The 22,157-nt window shown below is 34.1% G+C and overlaps 1 protein-coding gene across 1 annotated transcript in view; it reads left to right on the top strand.

Moving 5' to 3' along the window:
• Window positions 1-20,237, top strand: part of SPRED1 (sprouty related EVH1 domain containing 1) — a 106,197-nt gene extending 85,960 nt beyond the window's left edge. The window contains exons 5-7 of the mRNA XM_010989340.3: window positions 942-1,094; window positions 12,095-12,196; window positions 14,284-20,237. Coding sequence (XP_010987642.2) covers window positions 942-1,094; window positions 12,095-12,196; window positions 14,284-14,934 — 906 coding nt within the window. The 3' untranslated portion in view covers window positions 14,935-20,237. The remainder of the gene's footprint in view (window positions 1-941; window positions 1,095-12,094; window positions 12,197-14,283) is intronic.
• Window positions 20,238-22,157: the final 1,920 nt, after the last annotated feature.

Genomic DNA, 22,157 nt, shown 5'->3' with positions numbered 1-22,157 from the left:
GCTTAATTTTAGAAGTAACACCAAATTTTAATGTTTTTTATTTAAAAAAAAAAAACTTGTAAGAGTCTGTACCTTTCAAATTATTAGCCATATAGTGATTACTCTAAATTACTTTAGAATGAGCCAGTAAAAGTATTTCTGTCATTTTTACTTGACTGTCACTGTTTCTTCCCAAATAATTATATATTAATGGGAAAAAGAATACCAAATAGGTATCTTATTTCTTTTTAAAAAAAACAACAGCAACAACAACAAAGCATCTTTTCAGGACTTTCGATTTTTTATTGTGCCAAGTTTCACTTATTCAACATTTCTGTCACAGAAATATTGTTTACAAAATTTCAGAAACATTTCATTAGTGACTCATTGAGCATATCACCTTCCCTGAGTCTCATGTATGATTTGAATCTTAAGTAATCCCTAAGTTCAGGCTCATTAATTCATTCACTCACTCAAGTCATGGACTACTTACTGTCTTCCTTCTTTTGATCCACTGTATCATACAGCACAATCCTTGGACTGTGTTTTTAAAAAATACTTTTTTAATTAAACTTGGAAAATAATACTTCTATTGTTACGTGTTTTCTTCCTCATAATTTCTTCACTTTCTGTGTATATATGTCACTTTTAGTTATAATAATATATAATAAAAAGCTTTATTATAATTAGGTATCTCTCTCACATGACAGTTAGCTTTCTAATTTTTCCAAAATTGCTTTTTAATAATGAAAAGGTCCATTTTGTTCAGAAGTTGCTTTTTTTTTTTTTTTTTAACTTATATTATTTTGACATGGCTTCCTAATGTACATTTGAGTTTGGGGAATTGCCATTCACAGAGGTGGTGGTGGTACATACTTACTGATTTGCTAATCCTTGTCAGATTATTTGGTGGTTGTTTTTTATATTCTGGAAACTAATGAGTTGGGGATTGTTTCCATTAGGCCCCTGAAGAGGATACTTCCAGTTCTCTAGGGAAAGATCATCTTTTCCAGCAAGAGACAGTTGTTACCAGTGAGCCTTACAGAAGCTCACGACCTTCTCCCTTTGAAGATCTGAATGCCAGAAGAGTCTACTTGCAAAGCCAAGCTAATCAGGTGAGAAAATAAGTATTTTTCAGTGTGTTATTCATATGTATAGAAAATCAGATGTACTAGAGAAGAGCATTAGGACCATCTGCCCTTTATCAGACAAACAACTATAGAAACAGGAGAATATGATTTATAATGAATCAAATCCAGACTGATACAATAAATATATAGGTCATACTGTCCTATACAGCTGTAATAATTGAGTCATAAATTTGACTTTAAATTTTTTGATGGTGCAAGTGAGGTGTTAGTTACATATTCATTGTCCAGGAGGCAAAAGCATTTAACCTCTTAGGGAGGCAAAAGTTTTCCTAGCTATACAAGACACTTCTCAGATGAGAAATATGGAAAATGTCCTCAGCAAACATCTGTATGGCAAACACGCTGACAAATTTCATAAAATTGTTTCTTAGAGCCTATTTCAGAAAATAATAATGTACTCCTAAATCTATTCAGTGAAAATGTTTCTATTGGACACTAAGTATACAACTTCCTAATGGTTGCAGATTGATCTAAAATTGAAACCTCGGTTATAACATACAACCCTATTTTTGTGCCACTCACAAGTGTTGTCAGATCTATCAAAAGACTATTCTTGACCCTAATTATCTTAGTGATACAAGCAAATGTTTGTTATTAAAGAAGCATTCATAACTGTTACTTTATGTGAACTGATGTAGTTTAAACCATACCCAGTATATATCTACAAAATCAAAGGCCCATCAAAGTGATTTAAAAAGATAAAGTATCTTTTCTTCTTGATAGATGTTATCTGTCAAATTTGTTAGGGAAGAAATCTGTGCACTCTAGATAGTGAAACATAGCAAATGAATAACACGATACAGCATTTAGATCAACAAACTACTAATATTAGTTATGTTTTAACATGTGTATACCATATGCCAGACCCTGTGCCAAGAGTTGAAGGATACAAAGGAAAGTAAACCATGATTTCTGTTGTAAAAGAGTTTCCGATGGAGTGATAGATACATTCTCATGGTGATATGGGAGCACAGGATAGGGGCATTGAATTCATTATGTAAGATGAGAGGGGTTTTTTTTTTTGTTTTTTGGTTTTTTTTTTGTTTGTTTGTTTTGTTTTTTTTAGATAGACCTAAACTTTTCAACGATGAGAAGAATTGTTAAGTAATTGAAGAAGACAGGGCTGGTAATGAAAATTGAGGGGAAAGACACAGAAAGAGCAAGAGGATGAAAGTTTTAAACAGGGAGTTTTAGTCAGCATAGTCTGCCATAACAAAATACCATAAACTGGATGGATTAAATAACACATTTTTTTTCTAAAGCTCTAAAGGCTTGAAAGTCCAAGGTTAGGGTGCCAGCATGGTTGATTCCTAATAGAGTCTCTCTTCCTAGGTTGCCCACAACCACTTTGTGTGTTCTCATGTGGCAAGAGTGCACAAGTGAGCAAGCCCTCTGGTGTCTCTTGGAAGGACACTAATCCTGTCATACCAGGACCACACCCTTCATGACCAAACTCCTTCCTAAAGGCCCCATCTCCAAATACCATCACACTGGGGATTAGGGCTTCATATGAATTTGGTAGGAGGACACAAACATTCAGTCTGTAACAGGGAGCAAAGGTATGCATGATCTAGTGGGGGGAAACAACATGGAGGATGAAAAAGAAAGGCAAACAGTGCAAGAGCCAGATTGTTGAGTTTTTATGTTCTGCAAAACACTTTGGACTTAATCTTGTTTGTTGCTTCACAAACCTAGGTGTGCATTCATGTGCCAGAAGACACAAGAAACCACAGATTAAACATGGTGCATTTTTACAGAGTGTGAATTTTACTTAGAAACAAAAAATTCCTAAGTGGTGGTACCAGTTTTACATTCACATCAGTAGTGGGAATTTTCCTGTATACTTGATATTGTCCCTTTCCTTTGTTTTTTTTTCTCCCCAATTTAGTCACTTAGTGGAAGCAAAGTAGTATTTTATTGTGAATTTAATTTATACTTTTCTGATTACGACTGATGTTGAGCAACTTTTTTCATATGCTTATTGACCATTTAGAAATTTTGTTATGTGAAGTACCTGTTCAAGTATTTTGCACATCTTACATTGAGTTGTCCTTTCTTATTGATATACAGGCATTTTCTTTTTGTTTATTTTGGAAATAAGTCTTGTGTATTGCAGATACCTTCTCTTACCGTAATGGTTTGTCTTTTCACTCTTTTAATGTCTTTTGCTGAATAAGAGTTTTTACTTTTAATAGAAGATTAATTTAGTCATCTTTCCCTCTATGGTTAGTGCTTTTTTATGCCCTATGTAAGAAATCTTTGAGCACCCTGACCAAATTATGAAGATACTTTGTTGTCGTTTAGAAGCTTTTTTTTTTTTCTTTCATGTAAATGGTGCGAGATTAGGTCAAGGTTTTCCCTGCCTAGTTGGATAGCCAATTGATCCAACACCATGTGATGAAAAATTCATACTTTCTGAAACAACGGCATTACATTGTCAGCTTTGCCATGTGCACTTGAATGTGTATTCTTAGCTGTTGGGTGCAGCGTTCTTTCTATATACTAGGTCATATTTGTTATCCTTTTTAACTTTTTTTAAAAATCTGCTTGTTAGTAACTGAGCAAGATAATGTTTAAAAATCTCCACCTCTGATTATAGAATCATCTCCCTTTAATTCTATCTGCTCTTTAATTTATAAAATTTGAGGCTTTTATACATTGCTTGTAATTTTGTAATTGTTATACCTTTTTGTTGGATTGTTTCTTGTCATTATGAAATATCCTTATTTATCTCTGGTAATCCTTTTTGTCTAAAAGTCTATTTTGTCTGATGTTAGTATGAGTATATCAATTTTCTTTTCTTTTGGCTAGCATTTACACAGTGTATGTTTTCCATCCTTTTACTTTCAGGAGTTATATGTCATATATAAAATGTCTCTTTAAACTGTATGCAGTTGGGTTTTGTTGTTGGTTTTTTTTTTTTTTTTTTGGAGTGTTTTTGTCTTTTGGAGTATTTTGTCTATTTACTTTTACTGTAATTACTGATACAGTATAAGTCTACCATCTCATTTCTTTTCTGCTTGCCCCATTTGTTCTCTGTTCGTTATTTCCTCCACTTTCCTTATTTGAGTATATTTAACTACTTAATTTTTCTTCTTTATTAGAAGAAATGCAGTTATTCAGTATTAGTAATGCAGTTGTTCAGTATTTTTCAGTTATCCTAGAGAGTACAGTATAAATTGTTGACTCCTTAGAATCTACCTTTAAACTGATTTTTTTAACCACTTCTGGTGGACCCTACAATACCTTCAGGCATTTATCTCTTTTTCATTTACCTTTTGCATTGCTGTTGTCTTGAATTTTAGTTCATTCTAATTATGTGTGTGTGTGTGTGTGTGTGTGTGTGTGTATTTAAAGGCTCCTAAAATAATATTTCAAACGATCAGCATTGATTTCAGTTTATCTGCCTACTCATGCTTTTGGCTGTTTTTCAGTCCCTCGTTTATTACTATACTACAATGTAGGATTATTTGTTGCCTATAGCTGTTAGTGAATCTTGGGTTTTGTTTTTCTGAAAACATCTTTTATTTTCGCCATTTTTGAAGGATGTTTTGCTGACTGTCACATTCTACGTTAGCATTTATTTTCTTTTAGCACTTTAAAAGATGTTGTACTATTGTCTGTACTTTCCCATCATTGCTGTTAAGAAATAATTATCTTTATCTTTGACTTTTAGCTGTTTTTTTATGCTGTGCCTAGGTATTATGTTTTTTTATTGGATTTTTAGAGCTTTTTGAATTTGGCTGGTATCTTTGAACACATTTAGGAAATTTCTCCACCATTGTCTTCAAATATTGTTTCTAAATCTGAGGCTCAGGGAGAGATAAGGACTGGACATAAAAGTTGGGAATCATTATCTAAGGATGGAAATTAAAACTGTGAGAGAAGTTTGAATTACTTTGTAAGACAAATGGTATTCAAAACTAGAACACTGGTTTTAAATATTAAGAGTGTGGTAAAGGAAAACAGTCACATAGATAGGAGAACTAGTCAAGGATAATAATGTCTTGGAAGCCTGGGAAGGAGAGTTTGAAGAAAGTGATTAATGTATTGCAGTTATGTAGTCCAAGGAAAGTTGAATTCTTCTCTATAAAGGTAATTGGTAGCCTTAGCATAGTTTCAGTGGGATTAGGAGGCATTTGTGACAGGAGAGGAAACAAAAGGGAATTTTTTTTTTATTTTATTTTATTTTTTTTTTTTGCTATGGCTCCTTTCAAAAGCTTAACTAAAAGGCCTTCCTTTAAAGAGTAGATAGAACTAGAGGGGTGCAGGACCAAAGAATAGATATGTTTATAATTTGAAGGGATAAAGAAGGTGAGAAGTTAAACATCTGGGACAGAAAGAATAACTGATAGAGCAAAGGCACAAAGGAAACTATCGCGGACACAGAGGAATTACACCAAAAGAGGAGGAGGTACTTCATCCTTCTAGGCTAAAGAAAAGTTTAGGTAGAACTATAGATATATAGGAAACAGAAAGTTAATGAAATTCAGACTTGATCAGGTCAATAGTGGATGAGCCTACATCGATTCTTGGATGAGCCTAAAATATAATTGTTATTTTTATCCTAAAGATTTGAATGTGGAGAAGAGAGTGAAGAGAAAATAAACAACCTTCTGCATCATCTAGGAACTTTTCTTCCAGCAACTCTCAATATAGCCATACCACAGCAAATAAATATAGTTTGAAATATTCAGGTTAGATGCAGATTATGAAAGTTTCCCTGCTAATAGACCTGATTAATTAGATTATTTAAGGTCTCAAGAAACAGATATTCTGAGGCTATATCAGTCGGTAGGGGCTTATTGTAAGGACACATCCGGGTGAATGATGTATCATTTATACATTGAAGCCATCCTGACTCATCCCTCTCTCAGTCTTATCCGTTACATATCCAATCAATCAGCAATCCTATAAGCTTTACATTGAAAGTATATAGACTTTCATCATTTCTTACTGTTACAGTCTTCTAATCTCCCTACTTCCACTCTTATCCTTCCTACCCACCCCAACAATCTGTTCACACAGTAACCAAAGTGATCCTTTAAGAAGATGTAAATCAGACTTGCTCAAAACTTTATAAAAGCTTAGCATCCCATTTAGAACAACATACAGAGGTTTTACAGAGCTGTTCAAGATATTGTTCCTGGCTTCTCCAGACTTACTTTCTATTGTTTCTCACTCACAGGCTTAACACCCCGACTTTCTATGTTTTAAATATATTAAGAGCATCTGTGCCTCAGGGGCGTTGCATTTGCTCTACCATCTGTCTGGAACACTCTTCTGTGAAGCCATCCCTGAGCACTCCAAATGAAATACCAGCCCGTCCATAACTATATCCATATGCTATTTTAGTTTTCTTTTTCTTTTAACATTTTTTATTGATTTATAATCATTTTACAATGTGTCAAATTCCAGTGTAGAGCACAATTTTTCAATTATACATGAACATATATATATATATATATATATATATATATATGTATATATGCTATTTTATTTTTCTTAACACTTATCACTTCCTGATTTTACATATTTAACTTGTCTCCTGTCTGTACTTTTTTGTTGTTCTTCATTCAGGAATCTAGAAGTTCCTAAGATAGAGTAAGCACCCAGTAAATATTTGCTGAATAAAAGAAAAGGTGAATAAATGCTAGCAACATCACCCTATAAGCAAATGATGTTTTGATTCATCTTATTTCTAGTCTTGTTAACATTGAATACTGGAAACTTGGTTAACTTAGGATCATTGAGTTTGTAAGTATCAAATCCATTCAAACTAGCATAAAGAAAAGGGACTTTGTTTTAATGACTCAAGTGACATTTCTCAGAGTTCATTTTAAGGATTAAGACAGAACTTTTGAGATCTGGAAAGGCATTAGGTAGCTTCTATCTTTCCCTGCTCCCCCTCCTCCCTTCTACCCTACACACACATACCCCATATGACTATTTATATCTTTACACATCTGTTTTATTCTTCTCTATGTTCTAGAATCTTTGTTGTCTCATTGGTTTGTAGTCTGTCATGGATTTCAGAATATCGGGCTCAGCCTTTTAGTCTAGATGACATTTCAGCCCTTTAGTCTATGTGTCATTCCTGTAATCTCTAACCCAATCCCATATTCTTAGGAAGAAGGAAGCTGATTGGCTTTGCATAGGGCAGATTTACATAGAATACAGCTTTTCATCCCAAGGTTTAGGAGGGACACATTAAGGTGAGAGGAGATAAAATGATGCATACTCCATCCAGCATTGCCAGTTTTGGGCAGAGCCCTTGTTCTGGGCTGTCTTACAAGTTTACAGCTTGCCTTTGTGTCAAGGGCCAATTTCTGATTTAATCATATTTATGGCTGATTGGGAGGAAAGTTGCATGGCTAATCATGGCAGCGTTAGGGTAAGGAGATACTTCTTCCTGCTTTGTGTCAATTGGAACTGTGAGTTTTACATTTCCTGCATAAACTTGTTATTCTTCTTTTGCTTTCATGTTGGCCATTTTTCAGACACATGAATCTTGTCATCCATTGCTTAGAGTTTTTTTTTTTTTTCTTCTCAGAAGATAAGGTTAAACTCTTGTTTCTTTGACAGAACTTGATTGTTTTGATTTGTTGTTCTCTCTAACACATGAGTGTCTCTGTTCCCCCAGTACTTAGAACTATAATTTATCCTGGTATTCTTGACACTTTACCCCTTGAATATCGTGTTATCACGAGAAGGGGCATAATGAAGCCTGTTAGTCTGGTGTTTTTCATTAACTTCTACAGAAAATAAAACAGTACTGAGAACAGCACTCAAATTCCTGAGAATTTTTCTGCTTTTACTATGAGAGGTAATTCTCATTCTGATACTTAATTATTTTCAGAATGGTTGTTAATGTGTTGTATGTGGTTTTCATGTTTACTAATTTTATTCCACCTCTGTAATTGTCTTAGGAATTGAGAAGACTGTTTAAAATGAGATTTTATAGTCCTTTGGTGCTTCACTAAGTGCTTTTGATTCTAGTATTTCATTTGAGCAGAGCCAGTATCTTTAATTTTTCACCAGTGAAGAATCATTAAGTACCAGAACAAAGTCACTGGGCTAGTAATTTTTGATTTATTGGAAATCTAATGTAATTTATAAATGGTAATTCATTTGTTTCTTCTTCTTAACTTATTTCTCTTCTTTCTTCTCCTTTTCTAGCTCAGATTAAAATCTTTCCCTCTGTGGTAAATAGACAGCTTTATATTTCATTAAATCTGATAATTATGGTTTGTTACCCTTTATCATAGCTGGTCCCTATTATGTGCTGGGTACTGTTTAAAGCACTTTACCCATGTAACTCATTTTAATCCTCAGAACAATCATTATGCAAACTGCCTCATTTGGGGAATAGAAATTATCTATAGTTTATACATGTTTTTTGTTTAAGTTTATTATGAAATTTTATGAGAAATTGAAGAAAAATCATATTAAAATAGTGATACAAGAAGGAAAAAGTAATTGCAAGCCAGTTTTACTTTGAGCAAAATAATAGCAAAAAATAGAGGCTGAAAGGTAGAGCATACCTTCTCCAGGGATTTTGAGATATCACAGCAATCCATCTGGAGTGATACTTTTAGGCATCCCAGGAAATAAGGCAGTTAAGTCTAGAGACAGCCCGTTTAACACTTTTAAATACAAAATAAGTTCCAGTATTCTGAGTGATGGCAGAAAAACTCATCCCAATAGAGGGGAGAAAGTGAACTAGGTCACTGATTCATGTGGTTGAGCAGGGAGAATAAACCTGGTGAATGTAACATAAAGTTATAGTAGACTGATATTCTTTATCCTAGACCCTGGGAATTTATTTGACCTACCTTCTTTGGCTGAGAGAACTATAAAGTTAAAGGTGTTCTTTTGATTGAAGGGAGGGAAAAGAACCTGAACTCTTCTCCCAGAATGGCCATGATAGTGTTGAAATGGCCACCATGTAGAAAAGTACAAAATAGTGCTAGATAACTGTGGAGAAGGAAGAACATTTGGCAGATAGCTGTTAGCCTATTTTTTTAAATTTTATTTTGAACATGGAGCCAGACTGTTTGGGTCTGAATTCCACCTTCTTTACAACTGATACTTTTACTTACCTCCAAGATCAATGTGACATAGAGAAACAAGTGTTCTATTATATGAGTTTGTATAACTAGATGTTTAATTACACATTTGCTGATGTTAAAATAAATTAACTTCTCAGTTTATTAGGAATTAGAATGGAATACATTTTCTTTTTTAAAACTACAGTAGACATTAGCTATATATCTAATAAGCAAATATTACAGAGGTTTCTTAAAAGGAAATGATGCTGTCAAGTTAAAGGAAGAAATATGAAGAAATTTAATTTGCCAGTTGTGTAAATGCTGCCAGAAGACATGATTGCTAGATCAAATACAGAGGACTTTCTTATTCACAGCACAATAAAGTAGCATGAACTTCGTGTTTGTGTCATTTCCCCTTGTTCCCAAATCTCATGAAGGTGGCACTAACCTGCTTAGGTGAATATTGCACACTCAGTGGGTTTGCATCACAGTATTGGAACCCTGAGTTTAGGGAACCCCAGTCTTTTATAACCAGTGATAATCCTGCCTGACTTTCGCCAGGGAGGGAGACAGTGTCTTTGTTGTACTGGATACTAAACAAACCTAACTTCAAAGGTGAGATACTATATCTTTCAAGGGTCTCCCTATACACACATCTTTGAAAAGACAGTCTGAAGCAAAAGCAGATACAGTGCCTTTGCTCACTGTATCTTCAGAAATAAGATCTATGGAGAATTGTCACCTAACACTAGCTTAGGTTTTTCCCTCTAGTGGTGCTTAAATAGACATTGTCAGTGCTTGTCTTTGACTCGTTTTCTGTGCTTCCATGGGCTATTGAAATCCTTTGATGGATTAGGTACATTCTTACAAACTGCTAATATACTCTCAGGCAGGTTTTAGTTAAATCGAATAGGCCTAGAGGACATTATAGCTCTTTTACTCAATTTCACTTACTTTCAAATTCCTGGGGTCATTTACAGATAAGACCACAGGTATCAGTGAGCTTATGACCAAAGATTTATGACATATTTAATACATAGAAAACAATATATGTAATGAACTCCTGAGAAACTAAACAGCTTAAAAAAGGGAACACCCCAATTCTATCTATTCTATCTTCATCCTAGAGGTAACCATTACCTTGGATTGTGTTTGCTTAGCATTCTTATGCTTTTCTTGATGTTTCTACTACTTATTTTTCTTCTGCCGGTAGATATTTTGGTTGTTTCCATGTTTTTGCTGTTATTAATCATACTGCTAGTGCAAACTGTCTTGCCCCAGCTATTCTTGTGCAAGACTTTCTTTAGGGTGTACAGAAATGGACTTTTAACATTGATGTGCTATAAAAAGCTCTTGGACAAATTAATCTATAGTATTCATGTGTCTTATGAGTATGAGAGATGTATATTGAGCATTTGAGAGATGATAGAAATAACTGGTTCTTTACAAACTGATTTTAACTATATACTCTTATATAACCTTGTTACTGAGTAATAAATGTTCCAATTACACTTCTCCTTTTTGAATTTTATTTGCGGCCAGTATCTCCTAGTCTGTGGTGTGGTTTTTCACTCTCTTCATGCTGTTTTGGTTGAACAGACATCATAAATTTTATTATAATTGAATTTTTCATTCTTTTCCTGGTAGTGTCTTTACAAACTCCTCCCCATCCTTGTCTCAAAGATTTTTCTCTTGATTTTGTTTTAAAAGTTGTGTCGTTTTTTCTGTAAAACAGTTTTTTCTTCCACTTTTATTTTTTCCATATGAATAATTAGTTGTTGCAGTACCACATCTGCCATATACCAAGTTTCCATATATATATTTGGATCCATTTCTGGTCTCTCTTATCTGTTGGTCTGTTTGTCCTGCACCAGTGCCACGTTGTCTGCTTTACTATAGAATTACTTTAGCTTTATAACAAGTCTTAATATCTGCAGAGCAAGTGCCTCGACCACCTTGTTCTTCTTCTTTTTTTCTTTTTTTAAAGCTATTTATTCCTCCACAAAATTTAGAATCAGCTTATCAAGTTTGGTGAAAAATCCATTTGCAGTTTGTATTTCAGTTGCATTGAATCTGTATATTGGGGAGAATTTAGCCGCCTTATCCATGAGTGTGGTATATCCTCCTATTTAGCTCTTCTATAGCTCTCAATAAAGCTTTACATTTTCTTTATGAAAAGATACCATATTTTTTATAAGATTGATCCTTCTGGCACATTTCATTATGGTTTCTTTCCCCTCCCCCTGCTGGAAGCATGCAGAGGTTTTTCTAATGTTTACTGGTTGAGCTGCTAGAGGTAAACTCACAGAAGTTTGCGGTCTTCACAGTTACTGAATCCCCTCCGGGAGTTTTCAACTCCCAGAGTTGTCCATCCTGAGCCTCCAGCAATTTGTCATTTGTAGTTAAGGTTTTTCAACCCTGGCACTGGTTTCCATGGTGATTTCCACTCATGAGTCTCTGCTCTGGTAAGCAGTGTCTCCCTTTATTTTGTTGTCTGTCTCTGCAGTTTTGGGGTAGGAGTTTGCCCTGTGTCCTCATCTCTCATGGATCCAAGAAGAGTTACCAGTTTTTTTTCTGCTCAGCCTTTTTTTTTTTTTAATACAACAGAGTGGCAACTTCTAAGCTCCTTACATGCAGAACCAGAAGCTAGTAGTCTGTATTACTTTTTAAATTTTCAGTGTATAAGGAAAAACCTAAGTTTAAATAATAAAGAGTATGACTCAGGTAATGCTTTTTATTAAAACCATTTTTAAAAACTTTGCTACTAATAGATTATAAAGTTTTGCAATACACTTTATAAATAAAACTTTTTTATAAATAAACACTTTATAAATTAAATTATCTATAATTAGTTTCATTAAAAAGCATGAAATGCATTCTTTTGTCACTTAAGTAGAAATTGTTGTATTTTAGATGATGTTCAGTCATCCAAGCCTAGATATTCAGAGCAGAAGTATAGACTATGTACAGCGACAAATACCCAAGGACGGCGGAAGCCTAAAGACCCAAAATAGGGTGAGTAATCTTAGTTTTATCTTCTGGTTTGGAATATAACTAAGTAACATATAAGTGAAATTTTCCAGTCTAATTCTCCATATAATTGAATTGTACTAGAATTATTTTAGAGTGTATAAATTTGTTATTTGTTTATATATACTTCTAAACCCTATTACTTAAATTTCCTCCAAGTTTCTGGATTGTTCCAGTGTATTTATCACCAATAGGAGCTGTATGTTGTAATTTAATAGTCTGCACCCATCACTCCACCTTTGGTCCAGATATGGTGTTTTTTTTTTTTAAGCCCCAATTCTAAATATCTGGAAATTGAAATTTGCCCCATCCTGCATCAGTGCTTACCTGTAAACTAGTTACTGTGTCCAAGGACTAGGACTAGAAGATACAAAATGTAACTACTAGAAGCCTATCTGTATAGGTGAAGGGAAGGGTCATTTTGATTTATCCTCAAAAGATTTACATTTCTCCCTGGCCTCAAGGAAACAATCTACCTGGAAAGGCAAAAGAGAGGTGTGTTCTAAGTCATTTTCAGAGATTTATATAGCCAAGCTGTGAACTCATATGTCTTTGTATTAGTTTACCAGAGCTGTCATAACAAAATACCACAGAGTGACTTGAACAACAAAAATGTATTTGCTTACATTTCTGAAAGTACAAGATCAAGGTGTTGCAATACATTTGGTTTCTTCTGTGGCTCTTTCCTTGGCTTGCCAATGATCAGCTTCTAGCTGTGTCCTTTTTTTCTCTGTGTCCCACATCTCTAGTGCCTCCATGTGTTCAAATTTCCTCTTCTGATAAGGACACCAGTCAATTGGATTAAGGTCCACCCTAAAAGCCTTGTTTTAATCACCTTTTTAAAGGCTTTTTCTCCAAATGCAGTCACATTCTGAGAGACTGAGGATTAGGGCCTCAGCATACGAATTTAGGGGGAACACAGTTCAGCCCATAATGTTTCCCCCTATGGTCTCTCAAATATATGTTCTTCTCACATGCAAAATACATTCACCCCATTACAACAGCCCAAAAGTCTTAACCCATTCCAGCATCGCCTCTAGGTCCCAGATCTCATCTGTATACCATCTAAGTCAAGTGTGAGTGAGACTCAAAGTTTGATTCATCCTGAGGCAAAATTCCTCTAGGCCCTTGAGGGAAGAGGCCCACCCCCTTAGCCATGGGTGATAACTCTTCAAGTTCTGATTCCTTTTTGCTTTAAAAATTACTACTTCAATTTATCACTTTCCTCTCATATTTTACCTGCTAAGCTTGCTAGCAAGGAGGAACAGACTGCATCTTCTGCGCTTTGCTTAGAAATTTCTGCTAAATATTAAAGTCCATCACTCACAAATTCTACCTTCCACAAAATACTAGAATACAGTTGACCTCACATTCTTTGCTATTTTATAACAAGGATCACCTTTCCTTCATTGTCCAGTAATATGTTCCTCATTCCCATCTGAGCCCTCACTAGAAACACCTTTAATGTTCATATTTCTACCAACAATCTCTTTAAGGCTACCTCAGGCTTTTTATAACATACGCCTCAAAACTCAGCTTCTACCATTACCCAGTTTCAAAGGCATTTCCACGTTTTTAGATGTTTTTTAAGAGCAACACTCCACTACTTGGTACTAAAATCTGTATGAATCAGGGCCCTCCAGAGAAACAGAACCAACAAGATGTGCATATATAAAGAGAAAGCGACTTATTTTAAGGAATTGGCTTATGTTGTAGTCTAGGTACATATTCAGAATTTGCAGGATAGACAAGCTGTCAGGCTTGAGACCCCAGGAAGAGCTATAGTCTATATCCAAAGGCAGTCTGCTGGCAGAAGTCCTTCTTGCTCCAGTAGGGTCAGTCTTTGGAGCCTTCAGCTGACTGGATGAGGGCCACCTACTTCATGAAGGATAGATAATGTACTACGCTTATAGTCCACCAATTTAAATGTTAATTTCATCCAAGAAACAGCTTCACTTAAACACCCAGAATAATGTTTGACCAAATATCTGGGCACTACGGCCCAACCGAGTTGGCACATAAATTTAACCTTCACAGTCCTTAATTGCAATTTTCAACTCTTTCCTTTTTAGGTCCCTTTGAAGTCAATCCGACATGTCAGCTTTCAAGATGAGGATGAGATTGTCAGAATAAACCCTCGAGATATCTTAATACGTCGCTATGCAGACTATAGACATCCTGACATGTGGAAAAATGACTTGGAGAGAGATGATACTGACTCCAATATTCAATTTTCTAAACCAGACACTAAAAAATCAGACTATCTGTACTCTTGTGGGGATGAGACTAAGTTAAGTTCTCTCAAAGACTCTGTGGTATTTAAGACACAGCCTTCCTCATTAAAATTTAAGAAGTCAAAACGAAGAAAAGAAGATGGTGAACGTTCTCGCTGCGTGTACTGCCAGGAAAGGTTTAATCATGAAGAAAATGGCAGGGGAAAATGTCAGGATGCTCCAGACCCTATTAAAAGATGCATATATCAAGTTAGTTGCATGCTCTGTGCAGAGAGCATGTTGTATCATTGTATGTCAGACTCAGAGGGAGATTTTTCTGATCCCTGTTCATGTGACACTAGCGATGACAAGTTCTGCTTACGATGGTTAGCCCTAGTAGCTTTGTCTTTCATTGTACCATGTATGTGCTGCTACGTCCCTTTGAGAATGTGCCATCGTTGCGGTGAGGCATGTGGGTGCTGTGGTGGGAAACATAAAGCTGCTGGATGAAAGCGTCCAGTGCCAAAATGAGCTAAAATCTTTGTGTCCAGGAATTAGCTAACTTGGATTTGTGGAAGCTTTTGGCAAGCAATGTGAAATCTTGCCTGGTATCATTTGGGGCCACACGTGGAGGAAGCAGAAGTCGTCAGTTCTTGGCATTTCACAAATGCTAGCCATGCCTAACTTTTTCCCTGGAGTGCATGGCACATTTTGTTACAGGTTGTAAAGAATATTTGCAAAAAGAAACCATGGTTTATTTTTGGTTATTGGCTATATAAAGTGAGCATAAAATCTGATCCAACTAAAAGGGATTAATTTTTTGGCATTTTTGTATATTTATGCATAGGGTGATGGGACTTTCAAAAGTTTGAATTCATTAAGACATAAACTAAAAGTGCACTAGGGGACAGTTGATTTCAATCTAAGAAAAGTTAACACTTGGGAATTGTAAGAAGTAAAACAAGTGCAACTAAATCATTTATTAGTTGTTTTTTGAAAGCAGTTTTATGTATAAATAACAAATGTTTATATTTAACTAAATATAAGGTACGAATTACATATTAAACTTTTCTTGCCCTTCCTAGTTTTGAAGTAGATGTACATATATCTACTGTCACATTCCATTATATTTTGAATATTTTACTCATCTAGTTATAACGTTTTTATTCCATGTGAATGATTTGATATTTTCATCCTCATTTCCCTTTGGCTACAGTTTATATTGAGTTTTATCTGTACATTCTGGTAATCTAAAATCCTTAAAAAATATTCTAATAGCCTTGAGTGACCAACTTTTTTTTAAAGCACAGATGTAATTGTCTAATGTTCTGATGGGAACATAACACTTATTTTTATATAAAAAGAGACTGAGTAAACATAGAAAAAGTGAGGTTTGGGGTTGTTGGTTTTGTTTTTTGTTTTTGTTTTTGGTTTTTTTTTTTTGGTTTTGTTTTTTTTTTTTGTGGTATTCAACCAGCAAGTTCTTTTCTTTCAGAGTTTCCTCCTTCAAAAACTTATATTGCATTTACAAATGTTTTACAAGGTGAAAAGTGTAACTGGATAGTTATAGTAAAACAGTTTCCTCCTGAAATCTCCATTTAACATTCTGCTAAACCAGAATATGTTCAGCTGTGTTACTAATTTTTTAGCTTAAGTCTCAGTGCTTATTCTCACGTAACAATGATAACTTTTCTCAGTTGCATTTTATTTTATTTAAACCAGCCGAAAGCAAAATTATTTTATGTTAAAGGGTGTGCTAAACTATCCCAGGGAAGTATTTAATCCAACATTGTAAATAAAATATCTTGTACGTATAAATTTATTTCTCTTGCAGAGCATTGTACTACTGGATGTTTTATTTACAAAGTAATTGGATAAATGTTCCAACAAATTGTTTAAAGTACTTTGAGGTCAAATTGTCTTTTTTTAAGTGTTACATTAAAACTCTTAACTAAGTAAGGGATTCCTTAAGAACATTCCCTTAGAGGGATAAAGTTGAGAAGTGTGCCTTTTTTTAATGGCTTGAAGTTTCAGAAGTGATAAAAATTAAAATCACACTACTGTTTGAAGCTCATTTTCTATGCAGGTTTTTAAATGTCATTTATGTAATCATTCTTTTTACATATCACACTTAAACTTGTGTTAGCTTTCTTCTTTTGCCCCAGATCAAACTGAACAATGTATATAACACTATCTGTCTGTAAAATACTTTTTTTAAGAAAGCATTTATATTTATATGACAGCTTGAACTGACAACATTGTGTATATAGATCATCTTGAAGTATTATTTCACATTGAAAAGAAGAAAAATATATTGATAACTATAGATGTTATGAAGAAGAGGTTATTTCTAGTTTTGTACTAAAAATCAATTGGATGAACTAAGTCCAAAACATGACATTGTAGCAGCAGTTTTAAGTCTTATTTTTACTGTTTATATATTTGGATGCTGCTACACCAGATGATCTTTATCCCTTGAGTTTTCAGCTAAACTTGGTTTCCTAGGATAGACTGTTAACTTTCAAAATTACCTTTTATTGGTGAAATGGAAATATTGGTTTTCCTTGTGAATGAATTTTCAGACTTGTAAGTGCTGAGTTTATAATTCAGGTTTGAGCAAGGTGTGAATAACTGAAGAAAATAACTTGCTGGCTATATAGGAAATTGCTGTGGAAATGAACTGTGTATATACTTCTGGGAAGAACAAATTTAATCATTTCTTCTGTTGAGCACTAATCAGTGTAGTGCAACTCCTGGTTCTGTACTGTATTTTATATGCAACATATATGCTTTAATATTTTAATGTTTGTGCATTAATATTTTCAATTTGTTTAACCACTTTGCTGCTAAGAATTTTCCGTCCCATCCCCATTTTTTCCTTTACAATTTTAAACGAATTTCTTCATTAAAAACTATGGTGATGAAATCGTTTTTATTTTACCTTGGATCTTTATAGTTTAACACACCCAGTTTCCAAATCAGTCTAGAAGATTAACTGATAATACAATGTTTTCAGAATCACTATGTGGAAATTTTCTCTTGAGCAAAGTAGAATTCTTATATGAAAACAAACGGATAGTTAAGTTTCTCTTCTTGAATATGTGTATAGATGTATGTTCAGGAACATTTTCTCATTCTACATGCAGATTTGGCACTGCCAGTTGGCTTTTCCTCTAAAACCTTTCACTTTTGTTTTTAATCTGGTAGTATAAGCAAATGGCTGAACAAAACTGCGTAAGTAGTAGTAAATATTGAAAATGAAGTCATCTAGATGGCATGACAAGAGTGACTTTGGTTTGGTCTGGTGGCTTGTTGTATTCAGAATTGAAAATTCTTAAATGATTTTTCTCCTGCCTTGATGGGGGAATTATTTGATTGCGAAAGAAATATGAGGTGTGTAACTTCAGCACCACCTACTGGATGATTTATAGACCAGACATGAGGTGGCAGTTGGGACCTGACAGTTTCATCACTACTACCAGCAAAGGGCTATTTAAGTGACGGCCACCTCCAGATGGAGAAAGCAAGAATGAGAAATATCTCAGAGGAACTGTAAAACCAATCTTTCCCCTAATGTGTCTTGCTGGTCGCTGAAAGATTTTAAGCACTTTTTTCTTACATATCCTGTTTTAAAATATTTATCGATATTTGAAACTGGCAATCAAGCTTAATGGATGTGCCGAAGCATTTATAGAACCAATCCTTTTAACTTGCAAAAGCCATTGCCAAAATGGTATTATTTTTCCTCCCATTAACCAGTCAGGGAGAATTTTTTTAAATATATATATATATATAAACGTCACTGTATTTCATCATGACAACTTCAGAGAGTGTGTGTATGTCTCTGGGATGATGTTGGGCAGGGGTTAAAATTTAAAGGGGAAAACTTAAAACTACCTAATTTCATTGGTTATTCAGCAGTGCCTAAAATGAACTTTTGAAGTAATACAAATGCACTTTCAATTCATGTGTATAGTGCCATCTGGTATCTTGGGTAAGTCTTGCCTTTTCTTTTTCTCTTGCCAGCACCCCCTTAATTGAATGCCACAGAGAAGTTTCTTAATATCCAGCTAAGTCTCCAAAGTACAGGAAATGTATACTTTCCTCAGATGGGCAATTTAAATAATCTTAAGAATGTTTGTTTTGTTGAAATTTACTTTAGGTTTTGTGATTACACTTTGGAATATGTGTTTAAGATTGGGTTTTTAGTTTTAGCCCAAAGATACATTAAATAGAGACATTTTTCTACATAAAACTTTGAAAAATTTAGTTACCTGTAAATTAGATTCTTCACTAAATATTCTCATTCTTATATTGATTTCCAGGATCACATTTTGAAGTATAAGGGGGAGCACTAGAAACTTGCATCATTGTTGCACTAAAAAGGGGTGTGGGTGTTGATCTTTATACACCACAATAATAACAGTACCATAGGGTGTTTTACAGTAAGTCAAAAGAAAAATCACAACCTGAGGTAATTTATATAAAACAAAAACAAAAACCAACAAGAAAAGGGCTTTACAGTATTAAGGTACTGTTTGCCTAGCAGCCAGGTGGTTATAAAACTTTCATATGCTTTGATACACTGATGTTAGCCATTGTTCCTGAAAGCTCCTTAAATTGCATAAGTTGCTAGTTTTGAAATTTTTCAAGAATAATCTAGTTGAAAAGCCTTTGTATTAAAGATACACATAGATTTTTGTGAGCATTGCCAGTATGTAGTCATTTGCTTTCTATTTTTGACCTCAAAAGTGCCTCACTTGTATATTATTTCCATTAAAAGCTTGAATGCATTCTTTCTAATAAGCAATGAAAAATTGTTTAACTCATGTCATAATGTATCTCCTTAGATATAGTTGACTAGCTTGATAGTTTTGGATATATTCTGTAAATATGCATATATAAGTTTGTAACTGTTTCTGTTACATCGTACCCATGTAATTGGACATACCAGATGATATCATAAGAACTTGTTTTAATTACCTGATTAAACCTATCATGAAATATAAAAGGACTTTTTCTTACTCTTCTAGAGGATAACTATCACATGAGAGATAATTACTAAAGGAGAAAGCAGTAGAAATGGACGCTTTTGATCATAATTTTTTAAGGTATATTTTTAACTGAAAGTTCATATATAGTTCATTTTAATAACTTATTTATTCGCTCCTGATTGTATCAAGAATTTTTTTTTTACAGTTTGTTACCTAATACATTATATTTATGGTTTGGGAACATGTTACTGCTAAGTCTGGATTAACCACCTTAAATGATATCTAGGGAATCTTTAACCCACTACTACTCTTTTTTTTTTTTTTTTTAATCGTCGGTTTCAAAGTTACACTTAACTTGTAATATAAGCAAAAGTAATCTAAATGAAAAATTATTAGGACAGTACTGTACTCAAAAATCAAAGTATTTCAACACCAGGGTAACTTTTGGATTATTATATTACAATTGTATTTATTTGAAAAATCAAGAATTAACTGTATACCTTTATCATGAATTATGAAATGTAGTCTCGTGTGCTTATTTACAGGTTTTCAGAAATTTGCTTTATATTCTTCACATCAAGTTAATACCGACAAGTAAGTAGAATAGTTTTTACATCAGAGAAATTGAAACTAGGGTTTCTGCTTGGCTGTCAATATAGTGTCATGCACACAGTGGTCCTTAAAACATCAGCATTAATAACATGAAAGCTGGAGTCGACTTCTTTAAAATTAACTGCTCTAAGATTTGCAGTTTTAGAAGGATCCTTTAAATAATGGCTCAAAAAAATATATTCATAATAAAAGTCTAACAAAATCGTAGTTGAAATTGTGTCTTCTTTTATCTAGCAGTCTTTACTTTTGTTATACAATGTTCTTAAATGATCACTTTTAGTTCTCAAGTAATCCTATAATGTAAGTATTATCTTCATTATGCTAAAGAGGAGATTGAGGCTTCAAGGGGTTAAAAAAATACCCCAAGATCACATTAGAGGTACTGGGATAAAACCAAATTGTCTTAACTCCAAAGCTCATGCTTTTAGTCACAATGCAGTTTTGTGTTTTGTTACAAGAGTCACAGATGTACTTCACAGAATAATCATGTTGTCCTGTTTAAGTAAAATTTTATTTAAGATGAACAATACGGTTATTTTATGAAGTACAAAGCCTTTAAAGACAAAGCTTGTCTTTATACCAGAATTGCATTCAGTATCAGCTACTTCTTATACATGTCAGAATGATGAGGCTACTGTTCCCTCTTCCTTCAAACTTAACTGTAACCTGGAAAGAATACAATAACCAAGAGGCTGTGTACAATTTGGAAAGACATGTAGGACAGGGAGGATTCCAGAATTTCTAATATTGAAATAACATTCTGGATGATAAAAGTAAGGAGACCTGTTTAACTCTCATTTCCATTACTTAACGAATTTTGCATTGCCAAATTGCAAGATACTAATTTAATTTTTTTCTTTTAAAAATGCGATACAGAATATCTTCTGAATATTAGTTGCCAAACATAAACCCCTTTTGTGCCCTCCATATTTTCCTCCCTCCATTTCCTGTTAAAGAAATGTCTCCAACTTTTCCAAATCTACAAAGGAAAGAATTCATGGGGAAGAAATTTCAACAGTGTATTATAGTTCTTTTTGAAACTCTTAAATTCTTACCAGAATGACCAGCAAGCTTAAATGTGTCATCAGTAGAGGAATCCAGTTTTTGTCTCCTAAAGTTTTAAGAAAAAACAAAGTTGTATGAATTTAGAAGCTCCCAGCTAGTGAATAGTTCTTGTTAAAGTTACTGTTAAATTATCAAAGTAAAATACAGACAGACAGCATGATACTCCAAAGTTCTAAGGAAGAAATAGGGATCCAAAACAAATTAAGATTACTGAAAAAAATTGAGGTCACTGACATTTTAGGACCAGAAGGCTCCCCTTATTTTACAAATGTAGAAACAGGTCCAAAGAGGTTAAGATTTTAGTGCAAGGTGATTAATTACATGGTAACACAGCCTGCACTTTAAACCCAAATATCCACGTGCCTACAGTGGTTCTCTTGCAGGCACCTCAAATTCAGTAAGCTCAAAATTTATTTCCCTCATTCCTTATACTTTTTTTCTTTCCTCTATCTTGTTGGATGATGATACCACTGTATTTCCAGGAGTCCAAGCCAGAAACCTAGTCATTACCCTTAGTTTCTCATTTTCCCTTACTTTTCACCATCAGTTCTCAGTTTTCCACAGCTCTCTTTCCTAGGTGTCCCTCCAATCTGCCCATGTTCCTCTGTCCTTACTGCCACTAGCCTATTAGAAGTCGTCTCACTCTTCTAGAAATTAGGCATTGAGTCACTTGAAGGCCTTTATTTTTAACAAAAGATGGTCTATATTGTAAATATGATTGAAAGGTGAGAGTCCTGTAGACTGCAACAAAATGGTGACACATTGAGATTGTCAGATTGAGATAGCCCCAGATTTAGAGAAAAGAAATGGTTTGTGGTAGGACTGAGGAACTGAAAGATGGTGACTTGAAAGAATACTTCATCTAGAACCAACTAGGGAATTAAGAGTAACATGAACTATCGAATACGAACATACAGAAATGATAAACTAGACTGTATATTCCTCTTTCCTTAAACCCATTCTTTTTTTTTTCAGTAGTATAAGCTTATTGTTGATTGTTTCTTGTGATGGTATTGGTTTTCTGAGAGCTTCAGTGAAAGAAAAGAATGTTACTGGAAAACC

The sequence above is a fragment of the Camelus dromedarius genome, chromosome 5 (genome assembly GCF_036321535.1).
Source record: "Camelus dromedarius isolate mCamDro1 chromosome 5, mCamDro1.pat, whole genome shotgun sequence".
Classification (NCBI taxonomy): Eukaryota; Metazoa; Chordata; class Mammalia; order Artiodactyla; family Camelidae; genus Camelus; species Camelus dromedarius.
The sequence above is the reverse complement of the archived record's forward strand: the minus strand, read 5'-3'. Positions and strand labels throughout refer to the sequence as shown.